Genomic DNA, 16,227 nt, shown 5'->3' with positions numbered 1-16,227 from the left:
AGAGCAGACTGTACAGGCAGAATACATACCAGATGAAGAAGCACTCGCAGCGGTAGGAACAGTAGAAGTGGTCGGACCAAGGGCTTGATGGGCTCTGTCGCCAATCAAGTTCCTCAACTGAGAGAGAATGTCATCTACATGCAGCTCACTGGAGGAGGCAGTGTGCTGAGGCTTAGGCTGCTCGGGAGAATCAGTAGATACAGTCTGATTTGCAAAAGCTGGACGGCCATGTTTCTGCCAACACTTATCCACAGTATGACCAATGCGGTGACAAAACTGACATACAGGGCGCGAAGGGGTATTGCCACGGCCACGGCCCCCTCGTCCTCTGGCAAAAAAGGGTCCACCTCTGCCACGAGTAGCAAGCATAGCAGAAGTGGTATCAGGAACAGTCGATGCAGAGATCGGAATTCTGCTTAGCCTACTGTAAGCCTCATCAATAGGAGGAATCGAGGGACTAGTAAGCATTTGGTTCTTTGCTGATTCATAAACAGAGTCTAAACCAGAAAGAAATACCCCCACCATAAGCATATCTCTGTATGCCTTTTGTTGTTCACACTTGCATGCGGGAAAGTAGCTATTCAGTCTCTCAAACATGGACTTGAGAGTAGAATAATAAGTGTGAAGAGGTCGGCCATCTTGTCGCATCTGATGAATATCATGATGAAGCTGCATAATGCGCGTTTCATTTCTTGCCTGTGAATACGTGGCAGCAAGGGAATCCCACATATCCTTTGCACTTTCCTTGTGCAAGACTTCATTTGCAATTTCTTGAGAGAGAGTACCAACAATCCAGACCATAACCAACGAATTATCTTTGAACCAAGTAGTATATTTTCCAACCTTCTGTATGGGCTCGGGCTCCAATATGAGATATTCCTTGTCATGAGCGATCAAGGTTCTTTTTACTTGCATGGCCCACATCTCGTAATTACCCCCATCCATTTTGGTGATAATGCTGGAAAATGGGGAACTCTTCATCTCTCCGACGATACAAAGGAAGAGGTATTAGCTCCACTACTAATTTCAGACATCTTTTAACTAAAAAAAAAGGAGGAAACCGAGCCACGGAATAAGAAGCGCAGAAATATACAATCACATGTATATAACTACGAAAAGATCATAAAGATGATAGCAACCAATACTCAATGAGACGAGACATGTTGACCTGGACGAGAAGGCGGCTGTGTAAAAGAGAGCAGACTGAACGAAAGAAACAACAGAAGGGGTGGGGCCAGAGAGGACGCTGGCAGAACAGGCGAAGCATCAACGGGCGCAGGCGTTCAGTCTGCTGGGCGGAGCAGCGACAGACAGCGGAGCAACGGCAGAGTGCACACGCGGCGGCGGCGCAGGCGGACGGGCGCAGGCGGGTGCAGGCAGAGTGCGCAGGTTGAGGCAACGCTTGCGGGACAGCAGCAAACGATCGGACGGCGGCGATGGGCAGGACGGCGGCAGGCGGAAATGGGCAGGGCGGCGATGGGCAGGGCGACGAGGGGCAGCAGGGATGGGTCGGGCGGCGGCAGCTGACACCGATCAGGCGGCGGCTGGCGCCGCTCAATCGGCGACAACTCGCTGAGGAGGAGACGGCTGGGGCTCTGATACCATGATAAATTTCAAGAGAACTAATCTTTGATTAACCTCGAAAGAAACCCTAACTCCTCTTTATATAGACTAGAGGAGAGGGAAAAGTTACAAGAAAGTCATTAAAAGAAACATTATTACACAAGTGTCCTCTCAAGCCTAATACTGAATATAAACACGTCTTAACAGTCTTACCAAGGAAAATTATCTTAAGTCGTGTGCCGCCATCACCATGGGGATAATTGGTCGAGGCCGTATTGCATATGTGAATGGGAGTAAGGTTGAACCTGCTGCAAACAGTATGGCTTGGGATACTTAATTTCTTGAGGACAACCAAGTAAAAACTTGGATTGTTAATTCGGTATCGTCTGATATTCAATCTCTCATCCTTCATAAGAAGACTGCGAGAGATATGTGGATTATTTTGGAACAAATGTATGGCCAGAAGAAGAGGAAGGTTCGTGTGTATCAACTGATGAAGGATGTGTGCTCTGAGGCAAGGAGACCTCTCGGTTGTAGATTTCTATGCCGCGCTAAAATCCAAATGGGAAGATCTTGACTATCATTTAGATGATATGGAACTGTCCTCAAGACCAGATGCATTATGTGGCCAAAGAGTGGGAGAATCAGATCTTCCTATTCTTAGCAGGACTAAATGATGAATTCGAAAATATAAGGAGTTAGATTCTTAATTCTGAAGAATCCTTCGGTATTGAAGATGTTTACTACCATGTTGAGGCTGAAGAACAGAGAAAGCTAGTTACCACTGGGGGAAAGAGGGATCACATATCCTATACTGAGAGGTCTGCACTTGTTAGTCGTGGTCTTGGAGGTGCTCCAAAACCTCTTCGTAAATGCACTCACTGCAAAAAGAATGGTCATACTGTGGATTTATGTTGGGATCTTCATCCGGAAAAAAGGGGTAACAGGAGGAGATCTTCTAGTGGGAAGATGCCTGTGTCGGAGGATACAAAATCTAGTGGAGGCAAGGCCTTTATTTCTGCTGAACAGATTCGGGAACTGAGGGCTTATTTGGGTCGGATCGATGTCAATCAGGTCGAGGCATCAGATGAGACAAAGGCTAATCATGCTCTTGCTATTGTAGGGGATAAAGGTAACTCTTGTGTGGGAGAATGGATTGTGGACAGTGGTGCTACTCACCACATGACGGGTAACCCAAAATTGTTTCATGAGTATAAGTTGTCTTCTGGGAGGGAACGACTATCTCTCGCAGATGGTTCCTCTACCTCTGTGGCAGGAGAAGGAAGTCTGTCCTTGTTGGACAGATTTCATGTGCGAGGAGCATTACATGTCCCTCAACTTCCCTTAAATCTCTTGTCAATTAGTAAACTTACTAAAGAGCTAAATTGTGAACTCATTTTCTCTGCAAATCGGACTTGGTGACAGGGAAGAGAATTAGGATTGGTTTGGCGTCTGATGGCTTATATCGTCTTCCCATACGCGTGGCCATGGCTCTTATGACAACGATCAATAAAACAGAAAAGAGAAGACAAGATTGTCTTCAGTCCTTCTTGTATTGGCATGAACGCCCTTGTTGGGCCTTATTTAAGGATTGTAACCCTAATTTTGAGTGTGTGAATGAAAATCTTAAGAGAGAGAGAGTCTGGTTGCTAGTGAGCACTAGTTCCTCCTCATCCGTGGTTTTTTCCCTCTTGTTGAGGGTTTTTCCACGTTACATCGTGTTCATCATATTCCTTTTTCCTATTTTCCGTGTTTCTACATTATGGAAAGGAAAAACATGACTTACAAAGTTCACAGCTTGAACATTTTTTGGCTTGAACATTTTTTGACACTTGAAGTAATGTTGACCACAATGTCCCAGCCGATTATGCCACAGATCAGATTCCAAAAATTGGCTGAAGCCCTTTACTTTTGATTGAAAATGACAAGGACTTGGAACTGGTGACACATCATGAGAAAGAGAAAATATCTTCAACCCTATATCAAAGGTGAACAAATCTTTGGGTAGACATTCCTTGAGGACATACATATTCCCTTGACGCTCCCCTTTAGCGAACATTTTCTTTCTTTGGAGGTCCCTGACATAGACTGAAGAAGGTGTGAATTCAACAGAAGAGTTTGTATCATCAATGAATTTAGAAATAGATATGATATTGATTTTTATATTGGGAGCAAAACAACATTAGTCAGTAAAGAGGAAGATGACAATGGAATATGTGCATTTCCAACATGTGTAATGGAATGCGATTTTCCATCACCTATTATAATGTAATTTCTACCATAGTGAGGGGATAAGTTAAGTCAATTTACCTGCATTTCCTGTCACATGGGTAGCTGCACCTGAATCCAAAAACCATTCTCCCTGCTCATTTTCTTTTATAGTCATCTTGGAGAGTGCGGCCATCAATAGCCATCTTCGGCGGTGGATTTAGAATTTTGTCCTCCTTGTTTGTAACCATGTTGTACCTCTTTGTTTTTGTTGAATTAGAAGAGTTTATGTTTCTACGTGGTTGTTTGCAATATTTAATAGTTAGGAGGTCTCTTTAAACATTCCTCTATTTTCTGTTGATGTACTTTGTAAATCTCTCTTCAACCCTAATCTCTTTATTATGGAGATTAGGGTTAGTGAATGAATCAACGATTCTCTCTCTAAGGCTACAGGCTGTAACATGGTATCAGAGCCGGCGATCTCCACCCTTCTCTGCCGGCGGCTGTCGTGATTTTCCGGCGACCCCTTCTCCTCTTCCTCTCCCATCTCTTCCCACTTCTTCTCTTCCTCTATCCTTCCTTTCTCTCTTCTCTCTGCTGATCGAAAGATAGTGAAGCAGCGTGAAAGGGGAACCTAATCACATGTGAGAGGTATTTGTGATTAGGTCCCCAACGTGGATGTAGTGGAGCGTAAGCAACTGCGTGGGAGTTGCTGTGGAAAGTTGTAAGTCAAATCTAGCTTCGTGGATGAATAGCAGCACATGGACTCTGTAGAAACACGAACCACGTAGAGGAAGAACACACGATGTACGTGGAAAAACCTCGGACGAGGAAAAAAAAACCACGGGAAGCTCTACCTAAGTGCACACCCGCAACCCTAGGAGAGAGAAAATTCTATTTCACTTAATTCAACACTTATACATAAGTGACAATATAAAGAGGGAGAGAGGAGAAGTCGCCTAGGGTACCGAGCCCACCTCGGTACCCGCGCCCCATAGAACCGGGTCCAGATATGGACCCGGTTCCCACAACAACATATTCTAACACTCCCCCTCAAGCTTTGCATACATGTCAAACATGCCAAGCTTGCTAACATTCTTTTCGAATGAAGCAGAATCAGCTTTAGTTAGGACGTCTGCAACTTGATCTTCAGACTTCATATATGGCAGAATCAGCTCCTTTGAGTCAATGCGTTCCCGGATAAAATGACGGTCAATCTCCACATGTTTGTTCATGTCGTGTAGAACTGGATTATTGGCAAGATTAATCGCAGACTTGTTGTCACAGTACATCTTCATTTTATCTCCCAGTTCCACACCAATATCAGTCAAAAGAATCTTCAGCCACAGCATCTCTGTAACCCCCATTGCAACAGCCCTGTACTCAGCCTCAGCACTAGACCTCGAACATACTTCTTGCCTCTTACTTCTCCAAACAACTAGGTTACCTCCAAGAAAGATACAATACCCTGTAGTGGACCTCCTTGTGTCAGTGCAACCTGCCCAATCTGCATCTGAGTAGCCCTCAATAGTAAGTTTGTCTTGTCGAGTATACAGCAGTCCTTTTCTAGGTCATTCTTTAGATATCCCAACACTCTTTCTGCACTCTTCCAGTGACAATCCGTGGGAGCATGCATAAATTGACTTAGCACATTTACCGCATACGTGATATCAGGGCGAGTTAGAGTAAGATAGATAAGCTTACCGACTAGCCTCTGATATCGCCCTTTTCCTTCCTCATCCAGAATAGTGCCCGTCTTGATACTTATCTTAGTCCCCGACTCCATAGGAGTAAGATAGGGCCTACAACCAAGTTTACCTGTCTCCTTTAGTAAGTCAAGAGTGTACTTCCTTTGATTCATAACCAGCCCTGTCTCTGATCGAGCAATCTCTATCCCCAGAAAGTATCTCAGCTTACCCAGATCCTTGAGGTCGAATTCTTTAGCTAATCTCTCCTTCATCTTTCTGTTTTCTTCTTCATCACTGCCAGTGACAATCATATCATCAACGTAGACAAGGAGAAGACTCACCAGACCATCTCTCTGCTTTATGAATAGGGTATGATCTCCATTTCCTTGCTTGTACCCAGTAGACTTCATAACGATCCTTAGTCTCTCAAACCAAGCTCTAGGCGACTGCTTCAGGCCATACAAAGCTTTCTTGAGGTGACAACATTTTCCCTCTTGAACATACCCGGGAGGCATGCTCATATAGACTTCTTCCTCCAGATGGCCGTTCAAGAACGCATTTTTAACATCAAGCTGGTCCATGCGCCACTTCTTGTGCACAGCAAGAGCAAGAATAACCCTCACGGTCTTCAACTTTGCAACAGGGGCAAAGGTCTCAAGATAGTCGATCCCATACTTCTGGCTGAACCCCTTTGCAACCAGACGAGCTTTATATCGATCTACAGTGCCATCAGGTTTGTACTTCACGTTGTAAACCCACTTAGAGCCAACTAAGTGTGTCCCTTTAGGGATATCAACAACTTCCCATGTTTTGTTCTTAGCTAACGCACCCATCTCCTCCGTCATAGCATGTAACCACTTGGGATCATCCTTAGCATCATCCACCGACCTGGGAATAACAACTTTGGATAAGGTTGTGATAAAACATTTGTAATTTGTACTGAGCTTAGCATAAGAAACAAATCTCTGAATAGGGTGAGAAGTACATGACCTGGTGCCTTTGCGCAAAGCAATGGGGAGCTCTTCATTCGATGGACTTGGGTCATCCGGGGAGATCACAGGATTGGGATTGGTTCTATCCTCATCACCAACATCTTCCACTGTAGCTTTCTCCTTTCTCTCGGGCTACCTTTGTGTACTTGTTAAAAGATCGCAGTGAGGTTCCTCATATAATAGAGACCTTCATTCTTCTTGTACATACTTAATATGGTGGAGCTATTAAAACCTTTCGGTCCGATAATGCCCGTGAGTATATGTGTCAGTCGGTTGAGGATTTTCTTCGAAAAAGAGGGATTGTTCATGAGACGTCCTGTAGTTATACCCCTCCACAAAATGGGGTGGCTGAAAGGAAAAATCGCCAGCTTCTTAATGTCACCAGGGCCCTTCTGTTTCAGAGAAATCTTCCTAAACACTATTGGGGTGATGCAGTTCTTATTAGTGCGTATCTCATCAATCGCATGCCCAGTCCTGTTCTGAATGGTCGGGCTCCCCATTCGTTACTCCCCGGCAGTCGTCAACCATTTCTACTCCCCCCTCGTGTTTTTGGATGTGTGTGTTTTATACATAATCACAGTCCCAATATTAAGAAACTTGATCCCAGGTCTATCAAAGGTGTGTTTGTTGGGTATTCCCCTACTCAGAAAGGATACAGATGTATTGACCCCATCACTGGCCGAGTCTATGTTACGAGGGATGTTACCTTCTTGGAACATGCCTCTTACTTTGGTGAGAATCCTCTTCAGGGGGAGAAGTCTGTGGTTAGGGAAGAGTATTCTCAGAACCGGGAGCTTCAATGTACAGATTTCTTGGACTACAGGAAAGCAGAATCTCTCACTGTGGTTGTTGTGCCTAAGAAGGAGGAAGGGTGTGACACTGAGAAGGAAGGCCATCGTTTGTTTGGACAGGTCTATTCTAGACGAGGTGCTCGGACAGAGGAGGTGACTTGTGGTGCGAAATCTACTTCCAATCTCAATGCCACTCCTTCCCTGGATGAACCAAGTCCGACCTTGAAGACTCAAGATGAGGTTAAAAAACCAAATGAAGATCTTCCCATTGCCCTGAGAAAGGGTGTCAGGTCATGTACTCAACACCCTATTGGTAATTTTGTATCTTATTCTAGACTTGGTAAGGATTACAAGTGCTTTGTTTCTTCTCTTTCTTTGGCTGTGATTCCCAGGACCGTTGCTGAAGCTCAAAGTGATTCCAAGTGGGCTAATGCTATGAAAGAAGAAATGGAAGCCTTGAGAAGAAACAAGACATGAGAGGTTGTGAAGATTCTTGAGGCGGCTCACTTGGTTGGATCCAAATGGGTGTATACCATCAAGTACAAACCAGATGGGAGTGTTGAAAGGTATAAAGCTCGTCTTGTGGCCAAATGGTTTAGCCAAAAATATGGGATTGATTACTGGGAGACCTTTGCTCCTGTTGCGAAAATGAAGACAGTCAGAGTTGTTATATCCCTAGCTGTGATGAAGGAGTGGAAGATGTACCAACTAGATGTTAAGAATGCTTTCCTCAATGGTGACCTCGAAGAAGAAGTATATATGCATATGCCTCCAAGATATGAAGAACCAGAGAAATGTTGTAAGCTGAAAAAGGCCTTATATGGCCTCAAGTAGTCACCCAGAGCATGGTTCGAACGACTGAGACGAGTAATGCAACATCATGGGTACAAACAAGGGAATGGAGACCACACTCTATTCGTGAAGAAAAAGTAGGGCAGAGTCACTCTTTTACTTGTCTATGTGGATGACATGATTGTCACAGGTAATGATGAGGAGGAGATCATCAAGTTAAAAGGGTTACTGGCTACGGAATTTGATCTCAAGGACCTTGGCAAGCTGAGGTTTTTTCTTGGTATTGAGATTGCTAGATCGAGTACTAGTCTTGTGCTAAACCAAAGGAAATACACATTAGATCTGTTGGAAGAGACTGGTAAGTTGGGGTATAGACCTACTTTTACTCCACTTGACACCGGGCACAAGTTGAGTCTTAGAGATAGAGAGCTGCTCTGTGAAGAAGCTATGGGTGGTTGGGAAGTTGATTTACCTTACCCTCACGAGACCTGATATCACTTTCGCGGTAAATGTATTGAGTCAATTCATGCATGCTCCTACTGATGCACATCTAAAGGCTGTGGAGCGCTTACTCCTCGTGTCTTTGGGTGCAGTTGTTTTGTGCATAATCATAGCCCTACTCTCAAAAAGCTTGATCCCCGGTCTATTAAAGGAGTTTTCTTGGGGTACTCTTCTACTCAGAAGGGGTACAAATGTGTGGATCCCACTACTTCCAAAGTGTATGTTTCGAGGGATGTCACATTTCATGAACATGAGTCGTATTTTTCGGTGAATCCTCTTTAGGGGGAGTGCCTTGGGAACAAAGGGGAAGAGTATTCTTCTAATCAGCTGATTCAGTTTATGGAGTTTTTGGATTACAAGGTTAGTCCCAGTGTGATTGACACGGTCACGGTCAGTAATGAGAAGGGCAGTCATATGGAAGGGGTCACGATGGATGCTCAGCCCAATGTTGCCCGGGATCACTTGTTTGGCCAGGTAAGTTGAGTCTTAGAGATAGAGAGCTGCTCTGTGAAGAAGCTATGGGAAGATATCAACGTCTGGTTGGGAAGTTGATTTACCTTACCCTCACGAGACCTGATATCACTTTCGCGGTAAATGTATTGAGTCAATTCATGCATGCTCCTACTGATGCACATCTAAACGCGTGTCTATGGCAGATGGGTCTTCTATCTCTGTGGCTAGGAAAGGGAGCTTGTCCCTGTTGAACAAATACCGTCTCCACCCTGCATGTTCCAAATATTCCTGTGAACTTACTCTTTGTCAGCAGTATTACTAAAGAATTAAACTGTAATCTGATTTTTTCTGGTTTTCTGGTTAAGTGTATTCGCACTGATAATGCTCTTGAGTTTAAATCATCGATCTTAATGACCTTTTATGCTGAAAATGGTATCTCTCCCCAATTTACATGTCCTCATACCTCACAACAGAATGGAGTTACCGAACAAAAACATAGGCAACTTCTAACTGTTGCTCGTACCCTAATGCTTCATAATCATGTACCTGCATACTTATGGGGTTATGCCATACTCATGGCTTGTTACCTGACAAATCGTTTACCGTCATCCTCCATTGACAACAAAGTACCGATTAAACTTGTTTATCCCAATCGAAGCTTATTTCCTGTTGCACCAAAAGTATTTGGTTGTACCTATTTTGTTCACGTCCTTGGGCCTAAACGTGATAAACTTGTTAGAATTTATAATGTAAGTATACATACATGTTTTTGTATCTACTATCATATGTCTTAAACTCCTAGCAGTTTGATGTATGATTTGTATATATAAATGTATGTGTGTGTATGCATAGGACTTTTTGTAACTTTTTGTATTTATTTTGTCTTTATTTTTCATGCCTTTTTCTTTTCCTTTTTTTATTAAGAAAGGAAGTAGTTGTTGGGAGTTCCCAACGGCTAGAAATCTAGCCGTTGGGAGCCCCAACAGCCACTTCCTCTTCCTCTTTTCTTCCTCCTTTCTTATATACTTCCTCTATAAATAGGGCACTTGAGACCTTTGTTCTTTTAAGGCTTTTTGGCCTCTCTTGTGTTTTCTTCTCTTGAGATTAATATATTTGGTATCTTCTCCTCAAGTTTGAGGTTTGGCTTTGTATTATCTATTGAAGTTGTTGGGATCTTCAAGAGTGTATCTCTTGAAGTATTTGTATTCTCGAATTTGGGCCTGATTTACATGGTATCAGAGCCAGGTTTTGGCTCTTTGTCGTGCTGTTTTTTTTCTCAAGACTTGAAGATTCAGCTATTACTCTTTCTTTGGAGCTGTGAAGCACTCCAAGTGTTCGATGTATTGTCGGCTGTGATTTAACACAAACACAAGAGGGTTTTGTTTGCTGACCTCATTTGGTGATATTTGTGACGGGATCAAGCTTCCTTGAGGTGAAGATTGAAGCAGTTTTTGGCACATCAAAAGCTTATTTTTTTGTGGCTGTTTTTCATCCTAGCACTACCTCAACATCTCCTCTACAAGGTACACATTATGGATGAAAGAAATTCTTTTACTCCTCTCCCTAAACTTACTTCATCAAACTATGTTTCTTGGGCAAAAACTATGGAACATTTCATTAGAAGTAAAGGCTTATGGGGACTTGTTGATGGATCTAAAAGTGAACCTCAATTAGTCCTAACCAAAACCATAGATGGTAAAGCCCAAGAACTAGATGGAGTGGAAAAAAACAAGGTCATGAGTGAATACGAGAGAAAATGGGAAGAGTGGAAGATAGGACATCACAAGATTATTGCTTGTGTTGATACTACAACTATGGGCCAAATAGCAAAACATAATTTTGCTCATGATGCTTGGGATTTCTTCAAGAAAACCCACACTATGAAAGATGTGGCTTACATGTGCAATCTTCAAATGAAGATTGCAAGTCTCCAACAAGGGGATAAGTCCATTAAGCAATACGTTGGAGAAATGGAGCAATTATGGGACGAACTTGCCCTATTTGAACCCGAATGGTATGATCCAAGAGACATTGGAGTGAGGGAAAAACAAATCCAAAGGGAAAAATTTTATAAATTCATTCTTGGTCTTAGACCGGAATATGATGGAGTCAAAACTTCCTTGCTTCATAGACATAAGGTGCCATCTATGAATGAAGCCATAGCCGAGCTTCAAATGGAGGAGAATAGACTCAATTTTTGTAAAGAAAAGAGTGAAAGTGTTCTTGCTACTTCAAGACCCGGCACTCATATGAGAACTTATAGACCTCCTCATTTTAATCGAAATTATGAGAATAATGGCAACAAGAAGATTATATGTTTCCATTGTCAAGAAGAAGGACACACTAAACCTAGGTGTCCTAAATTGAGGAGATTTGACAAAAAGACAAGTGTGGCTGGGACAATGTATGAAGAAAGCAATCGATTTGACCTAGACAAGCTTATTGATGCTCTTCAACCACTACTCAAAGGGAAAGAGACTTCTCCAACTTCCGAAGCAACGATAGCATCTACATCTTCAAGTAAGTACTCTTGGATTCTTGATTCTGGAGCTTCTTTTCATATGACCCCTTGTAGTTCATTACTTACCGAATGCACTAAGGAGGAATCGTGCCCTTTTGTTAAAACCGCCGAATGCACTAAGGAGGAATCGTGTCCTTGTGTAAAAGGACAAGGATTACGCAAGAGAAAAGTAAATATTCATGATAGAGACAAGATGGGAAAGGAGTTCTAACCATATCATACCTGTTTGAGGATTTCGTTAGGTAAAGACAACAAAACCTGTCTCTGATACCATGATAGGATTCTAGCACAAATAATGTGTAAATAAACATCTGTATTCATGCAAGAAGATAGAGAGAGAGAGAATGAGACAAGGAGAGGCTGAGGAGAAGAGGCCCTGACCAAGATTATCTACATGGCCCATATTTATAATACACTCAATCAGTTACAATTGCTGAATCCTACGAGACTTTCACATATCACAAGGACATAAAATACCGCAACACAGTTTACAAAAACGTAGAATACAAGGACATAAAACATCGTGAGACATTGTTCAACGTGCTCGATTTTGGATCCAGATGGAAGATCTGAAAATCTTATGCTTTAACAATATTCTCCACTAACATTTATCCTTTAGTTTTACTTTTCTTTTTTTTCTTTTGCATAGGCTTTTGAGCTTTCCCTTGCCAAACCCAACAATTGCAGTCAAGGAACTTCATCAGACTTAACTGCCATCAGAGAATTATCACATGAACATTGAAGTGCAGCAACCAAGGACTAACCGTTTTTTGGAATTATCAAACACTGTGAGGCCTCTCGTGATGCCAGTAGTTTGCACTCTCACAACACCCTCCACATAGGTAAAGAATGCAGGATCAATAGCTGCAACTAGCGTAGTTGGATCATGAAGATATACCCCTGCAGCAGTAAGCCCCACAGAAAATCAGACGAGAAGGTGAACTTAAGGAACAACTACAGTAAAAATCTAGTATTCAGGAAAATGTAACAGAATTTTTTCTTAAAAAAAAATAATTTTTCCAAAGGAAAATTCCACAAAAGAAAAAATCAGAAAGAAGGTGTAAAAGCTTATAGAAGTAAGAGTACAGAAAACAACTGTCTTTTTGGTGAACTTACGGATAGCAGTATTCTTGCAATGTCATGTTTTTCTCAGTAAAGTATGAAAAGTTACAGTTACTCACCCTCTGTTCCATAGGACTCATGATGATATGCATAATAGACACCCAACATTTTGCTTAGGAGTTGAGCACATCTTCCACCACAGTTTGCAAGCTCCTCTCTTTCTACTTCTGATTTGGAACACAAGAACATTGTCAGGGATTTAACCAAAATTGAAAGAGAATGAAACTCCAAAGATAACTAATATGAAGACCAATAAAGTTACAGTATGAATGCAACATTCAGCATGTAAAGCATGTACGTGAGAGAAAGAGAGAGCTTATCACTTCTTCAACAAAGAAAATATGTATATGATTGCACTGATCTAAACTATATATATATATATCAAACATTGGGATGCTCTTGAACTCCAACTCCTTAGAGGCTATTGATTGGAAATTAGTATTATAAAACTGGATATAACCCACATTGTACAGGTTGCTAGACAATTTCATCACACCCACCAAACTACAAACAAGTGCAGTATTTCACAATGCCGAATATACTAAGGGGGCATTTGGCAGCAGTAACATATTGTTACGTTCCATAAATCTGCCCCAAAAAAGGGGCAGATTCGTGGAACACTTACTGCAATCTTTCATGAATCTACTTTTTAGGGTCGATTGAAGGCAGCTATCTGTTTTCCCCTATATATATATAGGAAAAGTAAATGTTGCCACGTGCTAAAATTTAAAAATTCATTGCTAAAAAGACCATAAATCGTTAGCAAAGCCACCATAAACCATCATTGTACCATAAACCATGGCTAGTACTAATTTGGTAACTGTTCTTTAACAACAAATTTTTACATTTTAGTTATCCAGCAAGATCTGGCACATGACAGCATTGAACTATGTTGGTCTCCAAATGCATATGTTAGAGATCATGCCATGTGTAGAGATAATATACAATACATAAATATGTATATAAGTACTAACATACAATCTAAAATAGACAAGGGCAGCCAAATGTTTACTCAAGTAAATGCAAAATCAATGAAGATGCCAATAAATTTGGCAGTGACAGAGCAGCAAAGTGAATGGTATGAGATATTCATTCAACCAAGTTAGGCATTTGCTTGGAAAGCATCTGGGATAAATTAAACCTCAGTCAAACGGGAAGTTTAGCACTTAGAAATGTGCATGTCATAGAGTAAAGACAAAGGTAAATAAGCTGAAAGGCAATGGACCCATGGAAGTTATAGACTACCAACAAGCCAAATCCCACACGTAGTGTGACTCATGCAAGGGGTGTGCGTGAGTCACGGCCAGTTCCTTTAAGGATGCAACTTATGCATCCATAGTTGTGCTAGGTCGAACAGATTTAATGGTCAATGTCAAGGCAACGGTCAGCCACTTTATTTATAAGATATCAGTCTGCGACTAGCTTTGGCTGGAGACTTCCTTCCAAAGGGGTCTTTCCTCTAACTTGGATGGTTGTTAGGATGTGTTGACGGATCTGGGTGTTTGGGTCCGGGTCTAGACCCGATCCAGTTTGTCCTTGTTAGGGCATACTTATATCATTGTAACCCTAATCTTAAAGTTTCTAATGAAATCTTAAGAGAGAGAGAGAGGGGGCTAGTGTGCGCCAGTTCCTCCTCGTCCGTGGTTTTTTTCCTCTTGTTGAGGGTTTTTCCACGTTACATCGTGTTTTTCTTATTCCTTTGTTCTTGATCTTCGTGATTCTACATGGTATCAGAGCCGTGAAGTTCTGGCGTGGCTGATTCGAGTGTTTTGGTTATGTTGTGGCCGTGTGAGAGGGAGTCTCGTGCCGGCACTGTTCATTGCCCTTTGCCCGACGGTTCGCTGCCCGACGTGGTCATCGCCCGACGCCGTTGGAGTCTAGCGTCTCTTCCAGTGACGCTCACAACGCCGTAGGAGTCTCGGCGACAGACTCGACGCCAACTGAAGTTCTGGCGACTCTCTGCTTTTGCCCTGCTTGCCGCCCTTGCCAGCTGCGTCGCCCTGCTTGCCGCCGTTGCCAGCTGCGTCGCCTGAGAAGGAGCCACCAGCGCCACCAGCTGCGTCGCCCGTGGTTCTCTGAGTCGTTCTACGGTACTCTGTTCGGTCCCTGGTTTTTGACCCGACGCGTTGGAGTTACGGCGTCGCCTAGTGCTGGTCTCCCGTCGTCTTCCCAGTTCTTCGTCTGCCCTGCCCAGGCCGCACGCCTTTGCCTCCCTGCTACCATGAGGTTTGCCGCCAACGTATCGCTGTTGCTGTTTACTTTTGTTCTCTTTGTAGTGCTGATCTATAATTATGGCAGCGTCTTCCTCGTCCACGGTCAACACTGATCACTCTGAAATTGGGGCCTATAGAACTGAGAATGTTCCCGTTCAAGTTACTACTATTCGCCTGACCAAGGAGAACTATCTCCCGTGGTCGGCCGCTATGACTATGGGGTTCGCAGGCCGCGGTCGGATTGCCTATATCAATGGAAGGAAACCTGAACCGGTAGAGACAAGTGGTGAGTGGGACACTTGGTTTCTTGAGGATAATCAAGTAAAAACTTGGATTGTCAACTCTGTTTCCGCTGATATACAACCCCTTATTCTTCGGAAGAAGACTGCTAGAGACATGTGGGTGATTTTGGAGCAAATGTATGGCCAGAAGAAAACAGTTATCCGGACTTACCAACTAATGACGACTGTCTATGGAATTCGGCAAGGGAACTTATCTGTTTATGGGACTTTGAAAGCCAAGTGGGAGAATCTTGACTATTATTCTGATATTAATTGGCATTGTCCTCACGATCAGGCACTTTATGTTGCTAAAGAGTGGGAAAATAGAGTATTCCTCTTTTTAGCTGGTTTACATGATGAGTTTGAAAGCGTTAGAAGCCAGATTCTGAATTCAGGAGAAGTGTCAAGTATTGAAGATGTGTATTCTCATGTTGAAGCTGAAGAACAGAGGAGGCTGGTTACATCTGGGGGAAAGAGAGATCTCATGCCATATAATGAGAGATCGGCTCTTGTTAGTCGGGGTCCTGGAGGCACTACTAGATCTCTTCGTAGATGTACTCATTGCAAGAAGAATGGTCATACTGTGGATTTCTGTTGGGATCTTCATCCAGAGAAAAAGAGTAACAAAGGGAAGCCTTCTTACGGGAAGCCGACTGTGCCTGAGGAGACAAAAGCTAGTGGAGGAAAGATCTCTATCTCTGCTGAACAACTTCGGGAACTGAGGGCTTACTTGGGTCGGCTCGATGTCAATCACGTCGAGGCATCAGATGAGACAAAGGCTAATCATGCTCTTGCCATTGTAGGGGATAAAGGTAACTCTTGTGTAGGGGAATGGATTGTGGACAATGGTGCTACTCACCACATGACGGGTAACCCTAAATTGTTTCATGAGTATAAATTGTCTTCGGGACGGGAACGAGTATCTCTTGCAGATGGTTCCTCTACCTCTGTGGCTGGAGAAGGGAGTTTGTCCTTGTTGGACAAATTTCATGTGCGAGGAGCATTACATGTCCCTCAGCTTCCCTTAAATCTCTTGTCAATTAGTAAACTTATTAAAGAGCTGAATTGTGAACTCATTTTTTCTGCAACTCGTTGTATTTTG

General features: G+C 42.9%; 1 protein-coding gene across 3 annotated transcripts in view; it reads right to left on the bottom strand.

Moving 5' to 3' along the window:
• LOC116260385 (probable uridine nucleosidase 2) overlaps nt 1–16,227 on the bottom strand; it is a 58,243-nt gene that overhangs the window by 7,120 nt on the left and 34,896 nt on the right. For 2 of the 3 annotated variants that reach the window (XM_031638695.2, XM_050079402.1), the window contains exons 7-8: nt 12,691–12,798; nt 12,274–12,409 (exon numbers count right to left, since the gene is read on the bottom strand). In XM_031638695.2, the coding sequence (XP_031494555.1) occupies nt 12,274–12,409; nt 12,691–12,798 (244 nt within the window). The remainder of the gene's footprint in view (nt 1–12,273; nt 12,410–12,690; nt 12,799–16,227) is intronic. The other variant, XM_031638696.2, reaches the window with a different exon arrangement.

The sequence above is a fragment of the Nymphaea colorata genome, chromosome 9, assembly GCF_008831285.2.
Source record: "Nymphaea colorata isolate Beijing-Zhang1983 chromosome 9, ASM883128v2, whole genome shotgun sequence".
NCBI lineage: Eukaryota > Viridiplantae > Streptophyta > Magnoliopsida > Nymphaeales > Nymphaeaceae > Nymphaea > Nymphaea colorata.
The sequence above is the reverse complement of the archived record's forward strand: the minus strand, read 5'-3'. Positions and strand labels throughout refer to the sequence as shown.